The sequence below is a fragment of the Hyla sarda genome, chromosome 4 (genome assembly GCF_029499605.1).
Source record: "Hyla sarda isolate aHylSar1 chromosome 4, aHylSar1.hap1, whole genome shotgun sequence".
NCBI classification, from domain to species: domain Eukaryota; kingdom Metazoa; phylum Chordata; class Amphibia; order Anura; family Hylidae; genus Hyla; species Hyla sarda.
The window spans coordinates 184,534,406-184,559,667 of NC_079192.1; the positions used below are offsets into that span (position 1 = coordinate 184,534,406).

At 43.1% G+C, this 25,262-nt stretch overlaps 1 protein-coding gene across 7 annotated transcripts in view; it reads right to left on the reverse strand.

Annotated features, from left to right (window-relative positions):
• The window catches only part of IMPDH1 (inosine monophosphate dehydrogenase 1), an 86,704-nt gene that overhangs the window by 41,485 nt on the left and 19,957 nt on the right, over positions 1–25,262 (reverse strand). For 5 of the 7 annotated variants that reach the window (XM_056573077.1, XM_056573079.1, XM_056573078.1 and 2 more), the window contains 4 exons: positions 16,639–16,687; positions 12,368–12,469; positions 10,407–10,481; positions 6,688–6,894 (listed from right to left, as the gene is read on the reverse strand). In XM_056573077.1, coding sequence (XP_056429052.1) covers positions 6,688–6,894; positions 10,407–10,481; positions 12,368–12,469; positions 16,639–16,687 — 433 coding nt within the window. Of the gene's footprint in view, positions 1–6,687; positions 6,895–10,406; positions 10,482–12,367; positions 12,470–16,638; positions 16,688–24,677; positions 24,799–25,262 lie in introns of all 7 variants that reach the window. The other 2 variants (XM_056573081.1, XM_056573080.1) reach the window with 1 other exon arrangement.

Consider the following 25,262-nt stretch of genomic DNA (forward strand, 5'->3'; position numbering starts at 1 on the left):
AATGGTCCCCTATTTTTCCGTATACAGGGATGTATGAGGGCTCATTTTTTGCGCAGTGATTTTAAGTTTTTAATCGGTACCATTTTGGGACTTTGATAACTTAATTTTTTGGTGCTTGTTTTTTTATTTATTTACACCGTCTACCATTCGGGACCATAAGCATTATATTTAAATAGTTTGAACAATTTTTAACTAATATAGCCTTGCTAAGCCAAGGCTAAATCATTGTATTAGCGATCAGCGTCAGGAGGCAGGTAAGGAGACCCTCCTCCACCATATTAGGTCACAGAAGACCCGCGATCACAAAGTGGGGGCTCAGTGAGCTCCACTGAGCTACTAGGAACTTTCATTTTCACTTTAGACGCAGTGATCAGCATTGATCATGGCGTCTAAAAGGTTTAAATGCCAGGCAGTAGCCTTTCATAAGCAGTGGCTTTCAGACTGCTGATAGTAGCTGACACTCACTGCTCTGAAATAAGTGCAGCTCCTGTGCTTGCTTCAAACCCGATAAAGGCATCAGGACATACAGGTACAGGAAACAAGGGCGCACCTATATGCCCATTTGTTCTGAACATGTTAAATATTTTCAATTCTGCTATCTATATTTTAAAAGGAGATGTTTTTTTAATATCTGTTATAACAAAATGAATGTATTAGTAGACATTTTTGTGTTGCTTCGTGAGAAGTAATTTTATTTTTTTCCTTCCTAATCCTTATCGTGGAGGAAAAACAGGAAGCTTTTGACTTCATATCCAGTCCTCATATATTGTTGTCATATCCAGATCTGCTATCCCGACCTGTGATATGTGTACCAGGTATTGAAATATCTCGAGCCATACGGACGTTATGTGGGTACATACATTTCCCATTGATTTGCATGGGACTTTAAACAAAAACCCTGACCCTCACAAATGGGGGCAGTTAAGGGTTAAATTAACTATCCTATATTTTAAGTGGACATATAAGTAACATGTGACCAAGTATTATAGAAATATCTCCAGCCGTTTGGAAGTTATGCAGTAACATATTTCCCATAAACTTGTATGGGACTTTAAATAAAAACCCCGACCCTGGGAAATGGGGGAGAGTAAGGGTTAAAATTACCTATCCTATGTTTGTTGTTGACATATGTAATGTGTGCCAAGTTTCAGGTTAATATCTTTAGCCCTTTGGACGTGATTTTGGTACATATACACACACACACACACACACATTGGAGTTTGTGCATCTTCTACGGCAAATACACATTAAAACCTGTCCTATCGTGGCGGGCCTTGCGGCCATCAACGGCCGTGACCCCCGGCTAATACAGGACATCACTGATCGCGGTGATTCCCTGTATTAACTGTTCAGACGCGGCGATCAAAGCTGACGGCCGCGTCTGAAGCAAAAGTGACACTAACCCGGCTGCTCAGTCGGGCTGTTTGGAACCATCGCGGTGAAATCGCGGCGTCCCGAACAGCTTACAGGACACCGGGAAGGACCTTACCTGCCTCCTCGGTGTCTGCTCCGTGCCGGGATCCCCTGCATGGCCGACGCTCTCCATCGTCATCACGTCGTCGCGCACGCCGTCCCGTTATCCAATAGGAGCAGCGTGCGAAGCGACGTGATGGCGGCGACTGAGAGCGAGGATACCCGGCAGCAGAGATGCTCCAGAGCGACAGGGACGCGGCGACAGCAAAGGAGGGCAACATCCAGGGCAGCGGTGACGGGTCCAGAGCGGCAGGGACACGTGAGTATTACCTCCTATACCAGTGGTCTTCAACCTGCGGACCTCCAGATGTTGCAAGACTACAACTCCTGGCAAGCTGGAAGTTGTAGTTTTGAAACATCTGGAGGTCTGCAGGTTGAAGGTTCAGAATAATTTTTTTCTAGATTTTCACCCTTTAAAATTGGGTGCGTTTTATATGCCGGAGTGTCTTATATGGCAAAAAAAAATACGGTATATCTGCATGTGTGTATACAATACTATGGGGGAGTTATAATTGTTTTACCCTGATTTTGTGGGGTAAATTTTTGCACAGTTAGAGACTTTTCATTGCGACTTCTCATTTAGAAGGTTTTTCAAAGAGAACATACCGTGTCGTGATTTCATTTAATATCATGCAGTGGTCAGGAATTTATGATGTGCAACACTTCAGTGTGTTGCATCTTTTGTTTAAACTGCGCCGAGGCACAAATCTGCACCAGTCCTGACTTTGCTTACAAAACTGACTGTAGACAGCATTATTCTCAAGTCGCTAGAGTCAAAAAGTGGGATGGGGCAACATACAAAGTGGAATACTAAAAGTAAGAAACGTAAAATCAGCATAATATTTATCACAAGCCCTGTTTTTTTTTGCTCTGATGCTCATTGTCAGCTGTGAGACCTTATATAGAAAGGCCTGTGTCTTTCCACATCATGTTCTATCTACTGAATCAGCATGTTACTACTATCAGGGTATAGAAACATCTCAAAGATGATCAAGGGGTATGGGAAGCCCAAAGCTAGCTTTCAAGTGTCATAGCAAAGGTCTAAATAATTATGTCGATGCAAAATTTTCGTTTTTTTTTTTTTTTTTTTTTAAATCATTTGAAAATACACTGCTCAAAAAAATAAAGGGAACACTAAGATAACACATCCTACATCTGAATGAATGAATGAACTAATCATACAAAATACTTTTATCTTTACATAATTGAATGTGCTGATAAAATCACGCAAAAATGATCAATGGAAATCAAATTTATCAACCCATGGAGGTCTGGATATGGAGTCACACTCAAAATCGAAGTGGAAAACCACACTACAGGCTGATCCAACTTTGATATAATGTCCTTAAAACAAGTCAAAATGAGGCTCAGTAGTGTGTGTGGCCTCCATGTGCCCGTATGACCTTCCTACAATGCCTGGGCATGCTTCTTATAAGGACAGTCTCCTGGACAGTCTGTGGTGCAAAGTAGCGGTGGTGAATGGAGCGAGACATGATGTCCCAGATGTGCTTAATCGGATTCAGGTCTGGAGAACGAACAGGCAGGCCAGTCCATAGCATGAATGCCTTTCTCTTGCAAGAACTGCTGACACACTCCAGCCACATGAGGTCTAGCATTGTCTTGCATTAGGAGGAACCCAGGGCCAACCGCACCAGCATATGGTCTCACAAGGGGTCCGAGGATCTCATCTTGGTACCCAATGGCAGTCAGGCTACCTCTGGCAAGAACATGGAGGGCTGTGCGGCCTCCCAACACCATTACTGACCCACTGCCAAACAGGTCATGCTGGAGGATGTTGCAGGCAGCAGAACATTCTTCACTGAGTCTCCAGACTGTCACGTCTGTCACATGTGCTCAGTGTGAACATGCTTTAATCTGTCAAGAGCACAGGGCGCCAGTGGCAAAATTTGCAAATCTTTGTGTTCTTTGGCAAATGCCAAACGACCTGCACGGTGCTGGGCTGTAAGTAAAACCACTACCTGTGGACGTCGGGCCCATAAACCACCCTCATGGAGTCAGTTTCTGACCGTTTGAGTGGACACATGCACATTGGTGGCCTGCTAGAGGTAATTTTGCAGGACTCTGGCAGTGCTCCTCCTTGCACAAAGACGGAGGTAGCCATCCTGCTGCTGGGTTGTTGCCCTCCTATGGCCTCCTCCTGATGTACTGGCCTGTCTCCTGGTAGCACCTCCATGCTCTGGACACTACGCTGACAGACACTGCAAACCTTCTTGCCACAGCTCGCATTGATGTGCCATCTTGGATGAGCTGCACTACCTGAGCCACTTGTGTGGATTGTAGACTCCGTCTCATGCTACCACTAGAGTGAAAGCACCGCCAGCATTCGATAGTGATCAAAACATCAGCCAGGGAGCATAGGAACTGAGAAGTGGTCTGTGGTCACCACCTGCAGAACCACTCGTTTATTGGGGTGTCTTGCTAATTGCCTTTAATTTCCACCTGTTGTCTGTTCAATTTGCACAACAGCATGTGAAATTGATTGTCAATCAGTGTTGCTTTCTGAGTGGACAGTGTGATTTCACAGAAGTGTGATTGACTTTGAGTTACATTGTGTTCTTTAAGTGTTACCTTTATTTTTTTTGAGCAGTGTATATAATTTTTTTTTACTCTGCGCTTTGTCATTATGGAGTATTGAATGCAGAATGATGAGGGAATTAAAAAAAAATATATTTTTTTCAGCACAATGCATTGTATATTTCTGTGAATGTCTACATATGCAGGGATGTGGAAATCCTATTGTCCAATGCCCGGGACATGTAGTTCCGGGCGGGTGAGTTTTTCATACACTTAGCCAAGCATCGGGCCAGCAGGGCTGGACCGACTTCCCCCTTTATTTAAATTTTTATAATGCCGGTGGAGCTGTCTTAGTTGAGCACTGGAAAGTGCTGAGTCATGTAACACATTCCACAGCAAAACCCAAAAACTGTTGAGGTAGCGGGAGGGCTTACCTCTTCATCCATGGCTGCCCCTTAGATCTGCATTTGCTTAAGCCTGCCTTGAGCAGGCTCAACCCAATGAGCACAGATCAATGACGTTCATTAGAACTGCATTGATTGATCTGTATAAGGAATCTAATGATTCCTACTAATAAAGTGTATTTAAAAAAAAAAAAAAAAAAAAAGTTTAAAAACCTTCCATATTAAAAAGTTCATATCAACCCCCCCCCTTTCCCATATAAAAAAAATATGTAAACATTGTAAAAATAAACATATTTGGTATTGGCACATGCGTAATTGTCCGAACTATTGAAAAACAAAATTTTTTTATCCTGTACGGTCAATAGCGTTAACGTAAAAAAAAAAATACCGCCTCACAGAATTGTGTTTTTTGAACATCATATCCCAGAAAAAGTAAAAAGTGTTCAAAAAGTCCAATCAATACCAAAATGGTACCGATGCAAACAGCAGATTACGGACCAAAAAATGTTGCCATCACACAGCCCAGTATACAGAAAAATAAAAATGTTATAGGGGGTCAAGAATTTCTCAAATTAAAAAGGTAAAAGAATTTGAATCAGTAAAACATAACGGAAACTAAACAAATTTGGTATTGTGCAATCAGACTGACCCAAAGTATCAAAATAACATGTAAGTTTGACCACAAGGTGAATGGCGAAAAAGAGAAAAACCCCAAGTTTGCATTAATTTTTTTCCATTTCACCTCATAAGTTTATATATATTTTTTGTTTCAGAGCACAAGTTATGGAAAAATGAAAAGGTGTCATTACAAAGTATAATTGGTCCCGCAAAAAAAACAAGAGTCATGAGTCTGTAGGTTGAAAAATAAGAGTTATGGCTATAATCGTGCGAGAAGGGAGGAAAAAAAAAACCGAACGTGCAGAAACTAAAAGACCTTATTTGCGTACTATTTTTGTCAAAAATTTTGTCTACCAGGACAAGTGGATTTTCATGAGGGACAAGTAGATTGTGTTCCGTTCTAGTCCCTTGGACAAGTACGGTAATTTTTTTTTTCTCCCCACACCCCTGATCTATGCACCTGAAGTTATGTATGCAAGAGATTTCAGTACTAGGTAGAGTAATGATTGACAGCAAAGAGGTAGTTAATCAAATGGAAGAGGTGCAGGGATAGGATAGGGCAGGGAAGATGCAGGCACTTGCCGCTCATTAGCATGTATATATAAATAAATAAATAAAAAAGGCACCCTCCCTCTCTGATTATAGACTTTACACCAAAGTATCAAGGTGAAAGTGGTTTAACCCCTACCCAGCGAAAAAACATATTTCAGATTTGTGAATATGCAAAAACACAATTCTTTAACATAATATATATGTTATGTAAATACACAAAGGGAAAAAAAAAAATAATAAATAAAAAGAAGTGCTGATTTCTCATTTTGGGAGGGTAACAATAGAGAGTCCTGCACAAAGCGCTATTTAATCTAACGCCAGCCCTGACTATAATGAAGAGAGTCAGACCCCCAGCAACAAACACCCATTATTATTGCTCTTTATATACTGACTGTGGTGGTAATCTGTGGTTATGGTGCAATGGCATTTTTTGTCCTCTGTGTTGTGATGATATTGGAATTGGTATAAAGTATGATGTTAATGTGTGTAGAGATAATACTTGTCCTTGTATACTGATATAATTTGTAATATAGGTCTTTGTATACCAGATTTAATCTGGAACGTTATGACATATTTTTGGTGATGTGTGTGGGTGGGGTTAATAAGGTACAAGTGCTCCATGCTGTAGCTGAAATATAGTAGTTTTATGAGGAGGGGTGAGGGGAGGACGCAAGTGGCTGCAGCTTTCCACAACCACTGCTCAAATCAGTAAGCAGCTGTCTCTGCTGGTTAACAGTGGGAAATAAGAAAACAATGAATATTTACTGACAAGTGAAGAAGAAACAAAAATATTTAAAAAAAGTATTCAATCTCTAGATCAATTTTTTAAAAACATTCCCTTTAAAAAAACATGCAGTTTTCATCACTATCCACTCCGTCTCATAATACGATACCTTTTCAGTGGTCATGACCTAATCACATGCGATCTCAAAAATGAGGACCATTTACTGCTATAGAGGATAACTTTGTTAAAGGGATTTTTCCATTTTTAAGAAAATAGAGATCAAAACAATGCATGAACAGTCCAGAAGTACATCAAATCTTTTTTGCTGCTATTAAATAAGCACAGCTAAACAGTTAACATGTGGAGCAGATGATCGATTACCTCACTCAAGTATGTGGTGTAGTCCTTTTCTGTCAAGAAATCAATGTCTCTTGAAGTCACAATTCCCACTAATTTGCTGCCCATTTTTCCAGTTTCTGTCACTGGGATGCCTGAAAATCCATGTCTGTTTTTAGCTTCAAACACGTCCCCCACAGTGTGGCTGGGACTCATAACAACTGGATCAGTAATAAATCCTTGTTCAAATTTCTGGAGGATAGAGAAGGAAGCAGAGATTAGGAAAATAGTTACATAAAACTTGTTCAGAGAAGTGTAAGTTAACATGACAGTACCTCATAGGAGTATGGACAAGCAGATGACAGCGGTAAATGTGCAACATTCATATTCTAGAAAGCCATTACTGACCTCACTAACATCAGTGGGAACATACATTGATGGGATTGCTCAATATATAATACCTTTACATTTATCCAAATGTTAAGATCTCTCCTTGCCTCAAAGAACATGCTATTTAAAGAGGCTGAATACCTGCTTGCACATTATCTACAGTGGAGGGTTTGTACAATATATCCAGGTTAAGCAATATTCAAGACGACAAATACAGTAACCCCCGACATGTGATGGCCCAGACATACCGTATATACTCGAGTATAAGCAGAGTTTTTCAGCACGATTTTTCGTGCTGAAAACACCCCCCTCGGCTTCTACTCGAGTGAACTCTCCGCCCTCAGTGGTCTTCAACCTGCGGACCTCCAGATGTTTCAAAACTACAACTCCCAGTAAGCCCGGGCAGCCATCAGCTGTCCGGGCTTGCTGGGAGTTGTAGTTTTGAAACACCTGGAGGTCCGCAGGTTGAAGACCACTGCAGCCTTCGACATCATCCAGCCCCCTTTAGTTCTGTACTCCCCTCTGCTCGGCGGGCTGTTCGGGTGCGCTGGTCCGGGCCATCTGTGCTGCAGGGACAGTCCGGTGGGGAGGGATAGTCGTTCCGGGCTGTCCATCTTCACCAGGGGGGCCTCTTCTCCACGCTTCGGTCCCGGCCCTGGAATAGTCACGTTGCCTTGACGACGATGCACAGGGACGTTCATGAGTAATGTCCCTGTGCGTTGTAGTCAAGGCAAAGTCTCTTTCAGGCCCGAAGTGCGGAGAAGAGGCCCAGCCCGGAACGACTATCCCTCCCCACCGGATGGTCCCTGCAGCACAGATGGCCCGGACCAGCGCACCCCAACGTCCTGCCGAGCAGAGGCGAGTACAGAACTAAATGGGGAATGGGGGGCTGGATGATGTCGAAGGCCGCAGTGGTTTTCAACCTGCGGACCTCCAGATGTTTCAAAACTACAACTCCCAGCAAGCCCGGACAGCCGATGGCTGCCCGGGCTTGCTGGGAGTTGTAGTTTTGAAACATCTGAAGGTCCGCAGGTTGAAGACCACTGTATCAGACATTGACAAGCGGTGATGGGGGGGGGGGGGGCTGATGACATATGGTGATGATGAAGGGGGGGGTGTGATGACGACAAGGTGATGATGAAGGGGGGTGCGATGACGACAAGGGGATGATGAAGGGGGGTGCGATGACGACAAGGGGATGATGAAGGGTGGAGTGTGGGATGACGACAAGGGGATGATGAAGGGGGGGGTGTGGGATGACGACGAGGGTATGATGAAGGGGAGGTGTGGGATGACGACGAGGGGATGATGAAGGGGAGGTTTGGAATGCGAAGGGATGATGAAGGGGAGGTTTGGAATGCGAGGGGATGATGAAGGGGAGGTGTGGGATGATAAGGGGTTGATGAAGGGGAGGTGTGGGATGATAAAGGGATGATGAAGGGGAGGTGTGGGATGATAAGGGGATGATGAAGAGGAGGTGTGGGATGATAAGGGGATGATGAAGAGGAGGTGTGGGATGATAAGGGGATGATGAAGGGGAGGTGTGGGATGATAAGGGGATGATGAAGGGGAGGTGTGGGATGATAAGGGGATGATGAAGGGGAGGTGTGGGATGATAAGGGGATGATGAAGGGGAGGTGTGGGATGATAAGGGGATGATGAAGGGGGGTGGGATAATGACATGCTGTGATGATTAAGGGGGGGTGTGGGAGGATAAAGGGATGATGAAGGGGGGTGTGGGAGGATAAAGGGATGATGAAGGGGGTGTGGGAGGATAAAGGGATGATGAAGGGGGTGTGTGGGATGATAAGGGGATGATGAAGGGGGGGGTGTGGGATGATAAGGGGATGATGAAAGGGGGGGGTGTGGGATGATAAGGGGATGATGAAGGGGGGGTGTGGGATGATAAGGGGATGATGACAGGCAGTGATGATGAAGGGGGGGTGGGATGATGACAGGCGGTGATGATGATGAGGTTGTTAATGACGGGGGTCTGGATGATGATGGGGGGGGGGGGGGGTATGATGTATTTCCCACCCTAGGTTTATAGTCGAGTCAATAACTTTTCCTGGGTTTTTGGGCTGAAATTAGGGGCCTCGGCTTATATTCGGGTCGGCTTATACTAGAGTATATATGGTATGATCAAATCAACATACGATGGCCTCTCAGAGGCCATTGCATGTCGATATCAGCATAGAAATACAATGCTTTTATATGGTCGGGGCCATCGCATTAACTGCTATCCGACAGTGCAAAATGCTTAAGCTGCTGTCGGATAGCAGTTTAAGCATCCCGGACAGGTTCACTTACCTATCCCCGCTGCTACGGGTCCACTTCGCGATCTTCCTGCGTCTTCTGCATCTTCTCCGGGGTCCGGGCCTCGCTTTCCGGCGTCGTTATTACGTCACTGCGCACGCCGTCCCGGCGCAAAAACGTAATAACTTCACCAGAAAGCGAGGCCCAAACACCGGAGAAGATGCGGAAGAAGCCGGAGGATGCCGAAGACGACGCCGGAGCAGCAGGACAGCATCGGGAGCGGTGAGGACGCGGTCCGGAGCAGCACTTTTTACATTGCACGAATCCCTCAACATACGATGGGTCCTTTGGAACGAATTACCATTGTATGTTGAGGGACCACTGTACAGTGAAAACTCTTGAAAACACAACCTATTTGAGAAGACCAACCCCTTGTCCAGACCAGACTTTGTGACATTTTTGGTTTTAACGTATTTTATGCATACTGGCAACCTACCACTAATAAACTACACTAAAGTATACTCCCCTTGGCTGCTCCAGTGCCAGAGCTCCGGTACACCCTCGTGCCTCGGTTTACTTCCCCTCATGACTGGATGCCTGGCTTTACTGCCGATGTTCCACCAAACAAAGTGCAGAAGTAAACAAAGGAAAGATGGCTGGCACTACAGCAGTCTGAGAGTATGGCGTAAGTGTGCTATATTATTTTAAAGGTCTAGCCGGCACAAGTTTTTCAGAATACCCCCTTTAATTAAAATATGATAATACAAAATTTAGTCCTACAGAAGCCAGAGTTGACTAGGTTCACACTGTTTCTGTTTAATATATACATTTTATACACTAGAATGGGATAAAAATGTTAAAGGATGCTGCAGTATGCCCAAATCAGCACACATAACAGAACAATTTTCTTTGACCTATTAAAAAAATCTAAATTATTTTAAAATATCAAAATAGAAATGGATTGCAACATATTTTTTGCTGTATACAATAACTAAGTGTACTACAGCAAAATTAAATGTAATAAAATGGAAACTAGTGAAACAGAAAAAATAGTGCGAACCTAGACTAACTGTATATTGGCATAAAAAATAAAATAAAAAAGGAGTTTAACATCTTACCTTGACCTTACGGACTTCATTGGCTTGAAACTCTGGTGTGCAGTTGTGGTGAATAATCCCTATACCTCCCATCAGCTGGAAAACAGCAAATTATGTAAAAATGTTTAAACAATGTTTGAACAAGACAGCAACAAAAAACTAAATATAGCTAAATTCTGTTTTTATATGCATGTACAAAACACAGGAAACTTAAACTTGCCCTTGTGCACCATGTATTCACTGTACACAGATTTAATCCCTTCATATCCCAGTAAACTTTGGTGAATTTAAGGTAGTGGTGGTAGGAGTGTGGTTTGTAATGGATAGGGCCGACGGGTTCCCAAGACCCCAGGGATTATTGGCATGTTATGTTTAACTGATCAAGTTTGATCGCCGCGTCTAAAGGGTTAATGCCGTACATCAGCCCAATCTGCGAACTCCGGCATTAGACGTGGGTCCTGGTTGCCTATAGCAACCAGGACCCACCGAATATGATGCACGCTCACCTGCTGAGCACGAGTCATACCTTGGGAGCCGCAGATGGACGTTAATGAACGTCCATTTGCGGCAAGGGGTTAAATATTAGTCCTAGTAATCAGGATGAAAACTGAATAGGTGGTAAAATGAAAAATTTTAAAAATAAATAGGTTTAATATAAAAACTTTATTTAAACAATAGGCCATTTTTTGATGAAGCATTCCCTTTAAAAAGTGGGTTGTCTCAGCATGTCCTAACAGGGCATATGGATGCTAGTGTCACATTAATTAGGGTACAAGTGTATGGAGAGTTTTGTGGTGTTTTCCTTCATCTGTTAAATTTAGATGCACTAAGCCTCAAACTTAAAGGAAAACAGTCACCAAGTCTCTCGATTAAGCTAGAAGGTATTTCCAGGTGTAGCGAGGGAACGGCACATGCGCAGTTACACTGCACAGAACGCTCTCCCGATGCGCTGTGCTCAGGGGGAAAATGAATATGCGAATAAGGGGGGCGGGCTAAGGCCCCTTCCTCCAGGACCCAAAGCAAGGCTGCAGGCAGAAGCCCCGCCTTCAGTGCGCAAGTGAAGGGCAAACAGCAGAACTTTAGCAGACAACAACTCGGCGACAAGAAAACATAAAAAAGGGACCCATGCACGGACTCCTGTTCACCCACACTATAACCCAGTGTATTGGGTTTAGTGTGGGTTAACTTGGTGACCATTTTCCTTTAATGGATATTCCTATTACAGAAGGTAATGGCATAATGCTAGAATATTTGACCAAAAGGGACCCCCCCAATGATCCTGAAAAGGAATAAGCCAGAGATACACAGTGGCACTCCTGGTCACCCACAGTGAGCTGCAGCTTAGCTTCCATTTCTCATACAGTAATATGCAAACATAGAAATAAACCTAGGGCAAGTAGGGCATCTGAAGTATATTTCATGCTTTTAATGCCAGTCTCTAGAGTAAGCTCCCTGCTGTGGCCCGGTAGCCCTGTGTGTCTGCTCATAGCAGATCTGGAGTGGGAAATCCGCTGCTATGGACAGACATACAGAGCTACTGGGCCACAGAAGGAAGCTCGCTCTAGGTGGTGCATCCACAGTGCAAAATAAGCTGCGGATGCGCTATGGGTCACCCTATCCTTATAGGGAATGTATGACCTACATTTTCTTTTGTTACAGATTCCTGAAATCTTATGTTTTTTTCTAATCTGTTATTTGATAACTTTTGCCATTTTTATGGGGGCAGCTGTATTTAACAGCATTCAGAAATATGATTTAACAGCATTCAGATATATGAGCTGGCAGGCCCTGCACCAAGCGCTCATCTCGGAAGCAGAAAGAACACAAGAGGTTAGGAGACCAGACAAAGCCGAAAGAGCTGTGGGTGACTGAAGCTAGGTAAGTAACCCTTTTTCAACAAAACTTAAAGAGAAAAGGGTCTTCAAAATTCTGATTAACCATACGTTACACAGCTGGTGAATCTGCGTTTTTTTTTTACTCACCGCCATTGCAATAGCCATATCAGATTCAGTCACTGTGTCCATAGGAGAGGAGATCAAAGGGGTCTTCAAAGTTATCTTACGTGTTAATGCAGAAGTCAGGTCCTGCAAAAAGAGTGCATTTTCAACAATTAATTTAGATAGCCACACATATAAAATGTCTTGAAAAGATTTAATGTAACATTTGTTCTATTATCATACAGGTTATAGCATCTCACAAACACCCAGAGGTAGCATTTTAACAGAGAAGTCTACTGCAATAGCACTAACTTTTAAACGAGCAGGCCAGTATACATAACTGCTGTCTAGTACTAGTTAGACTAGAATTAAGAAAAAAAAAAAAAAAGATAAAATCAGGATCAGAATTAGGAAAATCACAAGATAAATCAGGTGCATAAAAAAAAAAAAAAAAAATCCCGAAGAGGATGAAAAATCCTATCCCTAGTAGATCTTACCTAGAAGCTCTACTTGTAGTAAAATAACATATATTCGCTAGATTATTTAATAATAATTTTTAAAAAGTTATACGATAAAAATACCCAGACAAAAGGGCCCTTGTGATAGGATATGCATAAAACCATTACAACTACACTACATAATATGTGCTACAGAGAAAAGTGATGTTCATATATAAACAATGTAGTGAGTACTTTCTGTTACAATTCAAAAGTTGCAACTTCTAATAGGAACGCACAACCTATGAAAGTAATTGATACAGTTTCACGATGTCTTTAGGTTGCAACCACAAACTTATGGAGAGAGAACCTCAGCTGCATGTTCATAGCAAATTGCCTTTTTTTTTCCTGGATAAGAACTATTTTGTGAATCTTATTGGAAGTGCATGACTAGTGTGGTTATATCAGCAAACCCTATTCAGGATTACAGCTGAGGATTGCCATCTCTCTCCAGACCTTTGTGATTGCAACCTTTAGGACATTGCAAAACTGTGTATCCATTCCTTTCACAAGGTTGTGTGTTTCTGTTCTTATTAAACGTTATACTATAGAACAGTAAGGACTATGTATGTATGTATGTATGTATGTATGTATGTATGTATGTATATATATATATATATATATATATACACATACATACACACATATACACACACACAGACATATCACTTATTTTTAGCAAACAAATAATGTTACTACACGACTGTAGATATTATGTAGTGTAGTTTTATCCATGTCCTACTAGAAGGACCCTGTTTGGGTACTATTTTATAACTTATTAAATAAATCTAGCCATTATATATGTTTTACTACAATTAGTTTCTAAGCAATATCTATTAGGGATAGGATTTTGCATTCCTCTTTAAGATACCATTATGCACCAGATTTATTTTTCTGTTAAGTGTTTTTAGGTTAACTTTTTTTTTTTTTTTTTTTTTTTTTTTTTAACTGTGAGCTGTCCTCTTCTTGAGACTAGCTTTAGGCTAAGTTTCTACTTGTTTTTTTGTCCTGTGTTCTTTGATTTGAAAAAACACAAGAAAAAAGCCTGAAAATAATAAAGTGTGCATTTCACTTATTTTCTCTTTTTTGATATTTTTAGGTAGTACTACTCCCAGCATGGAACACACTGTTCCATGATGGGAGTAGTAGTACCTGCACTAATAGATATATCTCCCGATGCAATCGTCCATAATATAGCAGAGATGCGGAGCGGCTCTATACAGCGCTCGCATCTCTGCTCTGTACTCTGACCAGTGATGTGATTGGCTGGATGGTTGCAGCCAATCACTGATCTCAGAGGGAAATATGAATGAGTGATGCTCTACTCACATCACTGGACGGAGTATAGTGCAGAGATGCGAGCGCTATATAGAGCTGCTCCATATCTCTGCTATAGAAAGGAAGATCGCATCAGATGTCAGGAGTGACACCCGCTGTGATCTTTCCTTACTGCAGGTACTACTATTCCCATCATTGATCACACTCTGATCCATGTTGGGAGCTGTAGTACCTGCAGTTAAGGAAAGATCACAGCGGATGTCACTCCTGTATAATGTATAGATGCGGCCGGCCGCTCTTCTATGGTCCCCTGCACTGACGTATATACACCTGTTAATATTTCCCACAGAGAGTTGTGATTGGCTGGAACCATCTGGCCAACCACAGCTCTCTGCAGGAAATATGAATAGGTGTGTATATATATATGGCAGTGCAGGGCACCATGCAAGAGCGGCCGGCCACATCTATACATTATACAGGAGGATCGCAACGGAACAGGTACTACTACTAGAGATGAGCGAACTTGGAATAGTATGAGTGATGGGAGTAGTAGTTAGAGATGAGCGAACTTACAGTAAACTCGATTCGTCACGAACTTCTCGGCTCGGCAGTTGATGACTTATTCTGCATAAATTAGTTCAGCTTTCAGGTGCTCCCGTGGGCTGGAAAAGGTAGATACAGTCCTAGGAGACTCTTTCCTAGGAATGTATCCACCTTTTCCAGCCCACCGGAGCACCTGAAAGCTGAACTAATTTATGCAGGATAAGTCATCAACTGCCGAGCCGAGAAGTTCCTGACAAATCAAATTTACTGTAAGTTCGCTCATCTCTAACTACTACTCCCATCATGGAACAGTGTGTGCTATTTTATTATTGTCTGCTACATTTTTAGTGCCCTGCCTGCCCACATAAATTGATCCCTGTTTAAAAATGAATCAAAATGTTTAACAAAAAAAAAACACCACTTTTTTGGATCGCTAAAGTCCAAAAGATAATAAAAACCGCCTGAAAAAACACCAATGTTAAAACCCACATGGCGTGTTTTTTTTTTCTTTTACTCCCATAGACTTCAATGGGAGAAAAATGCCACGATTTCAGGGGGAAAAAAAAAAAAAAACACAAGTGGCTCAACATGCTGCGATTTTGCAAAACTTTCAGGAGCTGAAAAATGCCTGAAAAGAGTGAAAAAACACCAAGAAGAATTAAAAAAAAAAATGCCAGACTGAAAAACGCCAAGTGGAAAAAGAATTTTGCAATTCCTCATTGATTTACAGCTAACATCGGGGACCCCAGCAATATCTCATGCAGCACCCCCTATAATCAGCCTCACGGAGCGAAGATCGCTCAGTGTCTGATGACTCACGATCACGTGGCCAGAGTATCGTGATGTCACGGCCCCACCCCCTTGTGACATCACGCCTCCTCAATGCAAGTCTATGGGAGGGAACATGGCAGCCGTCATACCCCCTTCCATAGGCTTGCATTGAGGGGGCTGGGTGATGTCACAAGGGGGTGGAGCCGTGACATCACAATACTCCGACCATGTGATCGTGAGACATCAGACACTGGGCAATCTCCGCTCTGTGAGGCCGATAGGGGCGCTACATCAGAGACTGCGGGGGTCTCCAGCGGTGGGACCCCTGCAATCAGACATCATTCCCTATCCTTTGGATAGGGGATAAGATGTCTAGGGCAGGAGTACCCCTTTTAAGTCTTCCCTGTATAAGGCGATATAAGAACTTCTTTCAAGAAGGAGTTCGGTTGCTGTTTTTTATATCACCACAAGATGGTAGTAGAAGCCATCAAAAATATAAAAAAAATTTGTTGCACAATACTGACTTTATTGGGTTACTTGTTAATGATACAAGCACAGCAATTACATAGATATCATTTTCAGAATGCTGATGAAATTTACATTAATAGTAGTAGCAGAATGTATGATTTGCGCAGTAAACAAAGATAAATGGCACGTGTGCATATCAATGCACATTATTGAACAGTATGTACATAGATAGTCTCCAACATTTTTGGATAGCTCAAATGGATACATGACTGGGATGTCAGTCACACAGCCTTTAATGTGAAGATAATATTGTGAAAGGGATAAGGAGACCACAAATAAAGCCAATTTAGCTTCTCCTACCCTATGGCATTGTTCACACAGCAGAATGTATGCAAAAAAATTCTGCATAGACATTCCGCTGCCGCACCATCTCAGTCCCATTGATTTTGAAGTGTATCTGTCATTAGCAAAACATTTTTATATAATGTATGAAGAAACAAGTGTATATTTGTAATATACATATACACGTGTATGTTTGTCCCTGCAGCTATTGATTTTGTGTCTCTGTGAGAAGACCAAATACAGGAAGTGTGGGTGACGAGCAGGGCTCTGTCACCCAGGCATCTCAAAGTGACCTAGTTACTTCTGGAAACCAGCAGTGGCCTTATTTCTTTTATTGCCTGCGGATAAATGGAAAAGAAGAAAAGAATGCACAAGGTATACTATAAGCATATAGGTCATTCATAGAAGATCACTCACCACTTCATCTGCGGTGAAATCAATAAATCCAGGAAGAATCAAAAAGTCACTGAAAAAGAAATGTGACATGTAAACAAAACATTATAAAACTGCATTTCATGTTGTGTGTGCGCAAGAATTGCAACACAATATACCAGCAGATAAAAATCCTACACCATCCAGTCACCATTACAAATTTAGCTGGGTTTACTCTGCAATTCAAGTGTCATTGGTGTTAGTTTAAGGGTTTGTGTTTTTTGCTGGTCTAGAATTGCATACTAGTGTGTCAAGCAAAAACGTATAATGAAATGCATTTTTTTAAAATGCAAGTCAAACTGTAAATTGATTCTGCTGCATAGCATGCAGAAAATCCATATTTTAAAAAGGGGTACTCTGCTGGAAAACTATTTTTTAAATCAACAAGTGCCAGAAAGTTAAACAGATTTGTAAATTACTTCAATTTAAAAATCTTAATCCTTCCAGTACATATCTGCTACTGGATGTTACAGAGAAAGTTTTTATTTTCTTTCTGTCTGACCACAGTGCTATCTGCTGACACCTCTGTTCATGTCAGGAACTGCCCAGAGCAGGAGAGGTTTGCTATGGGCCGGGATATGGAATTGCTTTTGCCCGACGCCCGGGACATGCAGTTACGGGCGCCGGGCAGGTGAATTTTTCAAGTCCTGAGCCCTGCTTCAGGCAGATACCTGAAAGCCCCTGACAAGCATGGCGGTGCTCAGAGGACTCGTGCCCACTCCATACTTGGCGGCTCCCAGCTGTTTTTAGTATCTGGGGCCGCCGCTAATAGCCAGCATGCTGCAATTACCACGGCTGGCTATTAAACCTTTAGTTGGCAGCTGTCAAAGCTGACAGCAGCGTCTAAAGGGACATGTGACTGCTCCCTGGTGAGCTAGTGGGGAGGAGGAAGGCGGCATTGGGCGATCCACTATAGAGGTATCCGGAGGGCTTACCTCTGCTTCCCTGGTGTCTGTAGCTCTGTCATTGATAGAGCCTGGCTGAACTAGGCTCTATTAATGGATCGCAGAGCGCACAGATCAATGGAGGTCAATAGAACTCTATTGATCTGTATGAGGAATCTAATGATTCCCCTAAAAATCCCCTAAGGGGCTAAGTAAATTAACCCCTTCCATATTAAATGTTCAAATAACCCCTTTTTTCTATATAAAAACATGTAAACATAATAAAAAACAAACATTAGGGATCGAACGATATCGTTTTTTTTAGGGCCGATACCGATAATCGGTGGAGGTTAGGGCCGATAGCCGATAACTTATACCGATATTTCCGGTATAAGTTATCGGCTATTTATCCCCCCGCGACAACGCTGCAGATCACTGATTTAAAGTGGGCGCTTTAAATCAATGAACTGTAGTGGCTTTTGCGGCGCCATAGACCGCCGCCGCCACCCGCTTCTCTCCCCCTGCCTGTCCGGGGGTCCCGAGTCCTATCACCGCCACCCCCCACTGCCGCACCGCTACGCGCCCCCTACCGCACCGCGTGGCCCCCCCCCACCATGCCCCCCCCCCCATCCCAGGTTTTATAATTACCTGTTCCCGGGGTCCACTCTACATCTGGCTCCGGTGGCGTCCTCCTGAGCAGTCACTGTGCGCAATGACTGTGACGTCACATCGCTCGTCATTGCGCACAGCGTAACGCAGGACGCAGAAGGAGCCAGAAGTAGCATGGACCTCGGGCCCCGGGAACAGGTAACTATAAAACCGGGGATGGGGAGGCAATGGGGCCAGGGCGGTGCTTCGATCGGGGCATTATCGGCTTATCGGCAAGGTAATTACCGATAATGCAAAAAACCGTGATTATCGGCCGATAATATCGGCCAAACCGATAATCGGTCGATCCCTAATTGAAATATAAAACTTTGTTTCCCGTACGGTAAATGACGTAAATGTCAAAAAATTTAAAATAAATAATAAACCACAGAATTGCAATTTTTATATTATCCCAGTTAAAAAGTGATTAAAAAGTCAGATCAATACCAAAATGGTACCAATACAAAAAACAGATTATGGCGCAAAAAATTAGCCCTCATACAGCCTGGTATGCGGGGGAAAAAAAAATTAAATAAAAATAAAATAGCTACAGGGGTCAGAAAATGGCAATTAAAAAAAATTAAAGTTCAGATTTTTTTTTTTTTATTCTTAAAACATGACGGAAACTACAAATCTGGTATTGCTGTAATTGGGCTGGCCTAAAGTATCAAAACAACATGTTATCTCAACCACAAAGTAAATGGCGTAGAAAAGAGTTGGCGTGAGACAGCAGAGGGGAACAACCTCAGTGCATGTGAAACATCCAGGCAGCCAGCCTGGTGTTCGTGTATGCAAAGTCCAGGAATCACAGCACCAATAGGTCAAGGATCTTCATAAGCTGGTTTCTTTATTCACCCCAAAAGTTACAACGTTTCGGCAACAATAGTTGTTGCTGAAACGTTGTAACTTTTGGGGTTAAGTGAACCTTAATACCCCACAGGTGTTTCACGACTTTTGCATATGTGAAAAAAATAAAAAAATGTTTTACCTAAAATGCCTCTTTTCCCAAAAATTTTACATTTTTACAAAGGGTAAAAGCAGAAAATACCCCCCAAAATTTGTAACACATTTTCTCCCGAGTACGGCGATACCCCATATGTGGCCCTAAACTGTTGCCCATTTTTATTGGGGAGGGGGGCTGTGTAGGGGTATGTGTATATGTAGTGTTTTTTACTTTTTATTTTATTGTGTGTTAGTGTAGTGTTTTTAGGGTACAGTCACACGGGCGGGGGTTCACAGTAATTTCACGCTGGCAGTTTGAGCCGCAGCTCAAACTTGCAGCCGGATACTTACTGTAATCATACGCCCATGTGAGTGTACCCTGTATGTTCACATTGGGGGGGGGGGGGGGGGGGGGGGGGGGGAACATCCAGCTGTTGCAAAACTACAACTCCCAGCATGTACGGTCTATCAGTGCATGCTGGGAGTTGTAGTTTTGCAACCGCTGGAGGCTCCGTTTTGGAAACAGTGGCGTACCAGACGTTTTTCATTTTTATTGGGGAGGGGAGGGGGGTTGTATTGGGGTATGTGTATACGTAGTGTTTTTTACTTTTTATTGTGTGTTAGTGTAGTGTTTTTAGGATACAGTCGCATGGGCGGGGGGTTCACAGTAGTTTCTCGCTGGCAGTTTGAGCTGCGGCAGAAAATTTGCTGCAGCTCAAACTTGCAGCCGGATACTTGCTGTAATCCTCCGCCCATGTGAGTGTACCCTGTATGTTCACATTGGGGGGGGGGGACATCCAGCTGTTGCAAAACTACAACTCCCAGCATGTACGGTCTATCAGTGCATGCTGGGAGTTATAGTTTTGCAACAGCTGGAGGCACACTGGTTGTGAAACACAGAGTTTGGTAACAAACTCAGTGTTTTGCAACCAGTGTGCCTTCAGCTGTTGCAAAAGCTACAACCCCCAGCATGTACGGACAGCGGAAGGGCATGCTGGGTCTTGTAGTTATGCAACAGCTGGAGGCATACTACATTGGCTGGGGATGCTGGGGACTGTAGTTATGCAACAGCTGGAGACACACTGGTTTGCTACATAACTCAGTGTGCCTTCAGCTGTTGCAAAACTACAACTCCCAGCAGTCACCGACAGCCAACGGGCATGCTGGGAGTTATAGTTATGCAACCAGCAGATGCACTACTACAACTCCCAGAATGCACTTTAGCTGTTTGTGCAAGCTGGGAGTTGTAGTTACACAACAGCTGAAGGTACACTTTTCCACAGAAAAATGTGCCTCCAGCTGTTGCAAAACTACAAGTCCCAGCATGCCCATAAGGGCATGCTGGGAGTTGTGGTGGTCTGCCTCCTGCTGTTGCATAACTACAGCTCCCAGCATGCCTTTTTGCATGCTGGGAGCTGTTGCTAAGCAACAGCAGGAGGCTGTCACTCACCTCCAACGATCCAGCCGCATGAGGTCAGTCCCTCGCCATCGCCGCCGCTTCTCCTGGGGCCCTGATCCCAACATTGACGCCGGGGATCGGGGTCCCCAGCACCTGGGGTGCACGTCCCACACCCGCTCACGTCCTCCGGAAGAGGGGCGGAGCGGGTTGCAGGAGTGACACCCGCAGCAGGCGCCCTGATTGGTCGGCCGGTAATCCGGCCGACGAATCAGGGCGATCGTGAGGTGGCACCAGTGCCACCTCACCCCTGCATGCTCCGGCTGTTCGGGGCCGTCGGAGACGGCCCCGAACAGCCTGTAATTCCGGGTCACTGGAGACCCGATTGACCCGGAATCTGCCGCAGATCGCTGGACTGAATTGTCCAGCGATCTGCGGCCATCGCCGACATGGGGGGGCATAATGACCCCCCTGGGCGATATGCCCCGATGCCTGCTGAACGATTTCAGCAGGCATCGGGCACCGGCTCCCCTCCAGCTAGCGGCGGGGGGCCGGGATTTGACAGGACGTACTCAAACGTCCTGAGTCCTTAAGGACTCGGAAAAGGGGCCGTTTGAGTACGTCCTGCGTCCTTAAGGGGTTAAGCATCCGCTAAATGTATGTTTTTATCCTTTTCAAGAGTGTAAACCAAATGTAAACCCATCCTTACCTGAAGGACCCTATATCTTTTCTGATGAGGACTCTACCTAAACTAAACAGCTATACTGTATCACAAAACTAGTAACGTTATAACTTTTATTCTGGCCATTACATACGCTTTCTTTTGATTTTAAAATGGGTACTCCACTGTCCAGCATTTGGAAGTAAATGTTCCGAACACTGTTTTTGTTTGCGCTGTGTGGTTAAGCCATGCCCCTCGTGACATCACTGTCACACCCCCTCAATGCAAGTCTATGGGAAGGGGTGTGATGGCCATATGCTTGCAAACCGTAGGTTAAACATGCCTTTGAACTGGTAAACCCATGTGAATTTAACAACTGGTGCCAGAAAGTTAAACAGATTGGTAAATTGCTTCTATTAAAAAAAATCTTAATCTTTCCAGTACTTATTAGCTGCTGAATACTACAGAGGAAATTATTTTCTTTTTGGAACACAGTGCTCTCTGCTGATATCATGACCACAGTGCTCTCTGCTGACACCTCTGTCCATTTTAGGAACTGTCCAGAGAAGCATATGTTTTCTATGGGGATTTTCTCCTACTCTTCTTAAAATGGATAGAGATGTCAGCAGAGAGCACTGTGGTCATGTCAGCAGAGAGCACTGTGTTCCAAAAAGAAACTAATTTCCTCTGTAGTATTCAGCAGCTAACAAGTACTGGAAGGATTAAGATTTTTTAATAGAAGTAATTTACAAATCTGTAAACTTTCTGGCACCAGTTGATTTAAAAAAATTAATAAATAAAGTTTTCCACCGGAGTACCCCTTTAAGTAATTACATGTCTAGAGTTCAGACACCATCACAATACAACAAAGGCCTGACACCCTGAAAAGCAGAGGTAAAATAGTTTGGGTATTCTAATAAAAACGCTTTAAAGGGAGGCTGATAGATGGCAGATCATCATGTGACTGAACATAATGTACAACACTAAGGATTACAATTATTAGAAAAAAAATATATGTCATCAGCATCAAGCTGGAAGAAAGCAGATGGGCTTCAACAGCAGACTGCCAAGCCCTAGCTGCTGACTAATCTCTGACTTACCTAATGCAAATGCAATCAACAACTGCAAGAGGATTCTATCAACAAGATGGCATTTTAGTAGTTATGAATTTTAACAAGCATTTTGAACAATTCTATATGAAGCTGGCCTAACCTCAAAATTATCTGCTATGATATTTTGCCTCTGCTTTTTTTTATTTTGTTGCGAGCTATAATTGATATACAGATTACCTTCTCCCCCCCCCCCCCCCCCCCTTCCTATGATGTGCTGGATATAGTCACAAATTTTGATTGTGTAATATACTGTACCAGGCATCTGATTTGCTGGTTTCTGTTTACCAAACATATCTGATGTAATTGATGCAGCTTTCCGTAATTTTAGCAGCATCCAGCAGAGGGAGCATCTAATAATCAGTGACAAATGACAATAGTTGTCAGATCCCAGAGAAAGCAGTAAAGGAGATCTTGGCTTATCTCCAAGTAAGCTTCATTTACAGGGTTTGCTTGGATTCACACAGAATTCTTAAAATTTACAAGCTACAAATAAGCTATACGAGCCATTCACACAGATATCCAGCATAAACAATAATCAGTGTACTATAATATTTAGACATTTTAATCTACCAGGGCTTCGTATCAGTGTGTGAATAAGCTATTTGCAGAATCAATTTCAAAATATAGCCATACACAGCCGAACAAACCCTTTTAAATGCACTAGGCCAGGGTATTTTTCCAGAAGTAACTTAAAAGAAGAAAAAAAAAAAAAAAAAAAAAAAAAAGGGGGGGGAGGAGGGGGAGCGTAGAGATTATTTTTTTCTCGACATTACTACACAGAAATTAGACTTTGTCCATGCATTATTTAGTTCAGCGAGGAACTAGGAAATATGTCAGCAGGCAATCATACTGTGCACCCCATGACAGGATGCAGTGCTGGACTTGCCATATGGCACATTCTTGTTAACCTATTGAAGGCTTGATCTTACCGCTACACATCTGCAGGTTTTAACCCATTTAACCATGTTTTGCCACTGTGCTGACAGGAGTTTTAACCTGTGATGTCTTCTGGCCTCACTTCCCAATCACTGTGCTGGGCTCTCAGACAGCCCCCTCCATAGAAAGAAGAATGTACCCTTAAACCACTTCCTCTATTCTAGTGAAGGCAGGAACAGTTTTACACTTCTATGGGTTCCGGGTATGAAGTGACAGACCGCATGATCGTTTGCTGGCTGTCCAAATTATACCTAGAGCATCTCTAGTGTATTGTCAGGGTCTCATTTCCCCTGTAACTGAGGCTAAGGCTATATTCACACTACGGAATTCTCATGGAATTCCACGAGCGGAATTCCGCGGTGTGAACTTAACATTAGTGTGAATGGGTCTCCGCGAGACCCGTTCACACTGCGGAATTTCCACGGTGGACAATTCCGCCACTGAAATTGTTCCGCGCAAAGAACATGTTCATTCTTTGCGCGGATTCCGTGAGCACTGCATAGCCGTCAATGGTGACGGCTCAGTGCCCCGAAGCCCTAGCGAGCAGAGATTCCATAGTGTGAACAGGGCCTTAGACTGAATCTTATTTAGCAAGTCAATCTATAGGGCAGTGGTCTCCAACCTGTGGACCTCCAGATGTTTCAAAACTACAACTCCCAGCATGCCCGGACAGCCAACGGCTGTCCAGGCATGCTGGGAGTTGTAGTTTTGAAACATCTGGAGGTGCGCAGGTTGGAGACCACTGCTAGAGTAATGGTTATGTCTTTAATGCAGTTATGAGGGATGTGATTACATAAAAGTAAAACAAATTGGAACACATATGCATCAAATTGAATCAGGTTATGTCCATCCATTCTTCTATATTTGTCTGCAGATCAGTCAGCGCTACACATGTACACCCGATGCTACAACATTTTTAAGGGTACTTTCACATGGGTCAGACATGCTGATATTTGAGTATCAGCATTTAGAACATTAAAGAAACCTCTTTCACAGGCTACAGAAAACACACAGAAGTTGATCAGTCTTGCAGATTGTAAAAGCTCAGCACGTACGTTTATGCTGCAGACTGATTGCCAATATTCCAAACTGACATCAAATGCCTTCAATGTCATTTAAGCAGTCTCCATGCACGCCCTTCTAAAAAGCTTGTGCCCATCAATAAGGCGACTTTGGATGTGAAGATGCTGAACAGTTAGGTTAAGAAAGGCAAACTGAAAATTAAAAATGTCCACTTTTAATTCTTAACATTTTCACGGATTTATTTATTTTTCCTTAATTGAAAACTGATCTGAAGCCTTCTTCAGGCTCATGTTTTTAAGACAGACAAAACAAGGGCGCAAGCACATGAACATGGAAGAACGTAGCTGTGCCAATAAACAGTGTTGTCATACAGTGGCACCAACACATCACAGTGATTATAAGAATAGAAAGGAAACACTTGCCATTCTGGATTCTTTAGTAACAAAGCTGGTGGTGTAACCTCACTGCTGGCTCTACTGTCTTGCTCCATTATCGTCAAAACATGCAGGCAACCGTGACAGAATTACACTTATTTATTTTGATCTGGAATATGGGAGGAGAAGGGTCACTGTTACAGACTTTCCTTCCTCTTTGACCGAGTATACTGTATATACGTATATTTAATAGAGATGAGCGAACTTACAGTAAATTCGATTCGTCACGAACTTCTCGGCTCGGCAGTTGATGACTTATCCTGCATAAATTAGTTCAGCTTTCCGGTGCTCTGGTGGGCTGGAAAAGGTGGATACATTCCTAGGAAAGAGTCTCCTATGACTGTATCCACCTTTTCCAGCCCACGGAAGCGCCTGAAGGCTAAACTAATTTATGCAGGAAAAGTCATCAACTGCCGAGCCGAGAAGTTCGTGACGAATCGAATTTACTGTAAGTTCGCTCATCTCTAATATTCAAGTTCAGTAGGCTGTAACACTAATAAACAATTCTGAAGTAGACTATTCCTTCCTAAGCAGTAAACCAAAATGTCTAAACAGCACTTCTTCCTAAAGTGA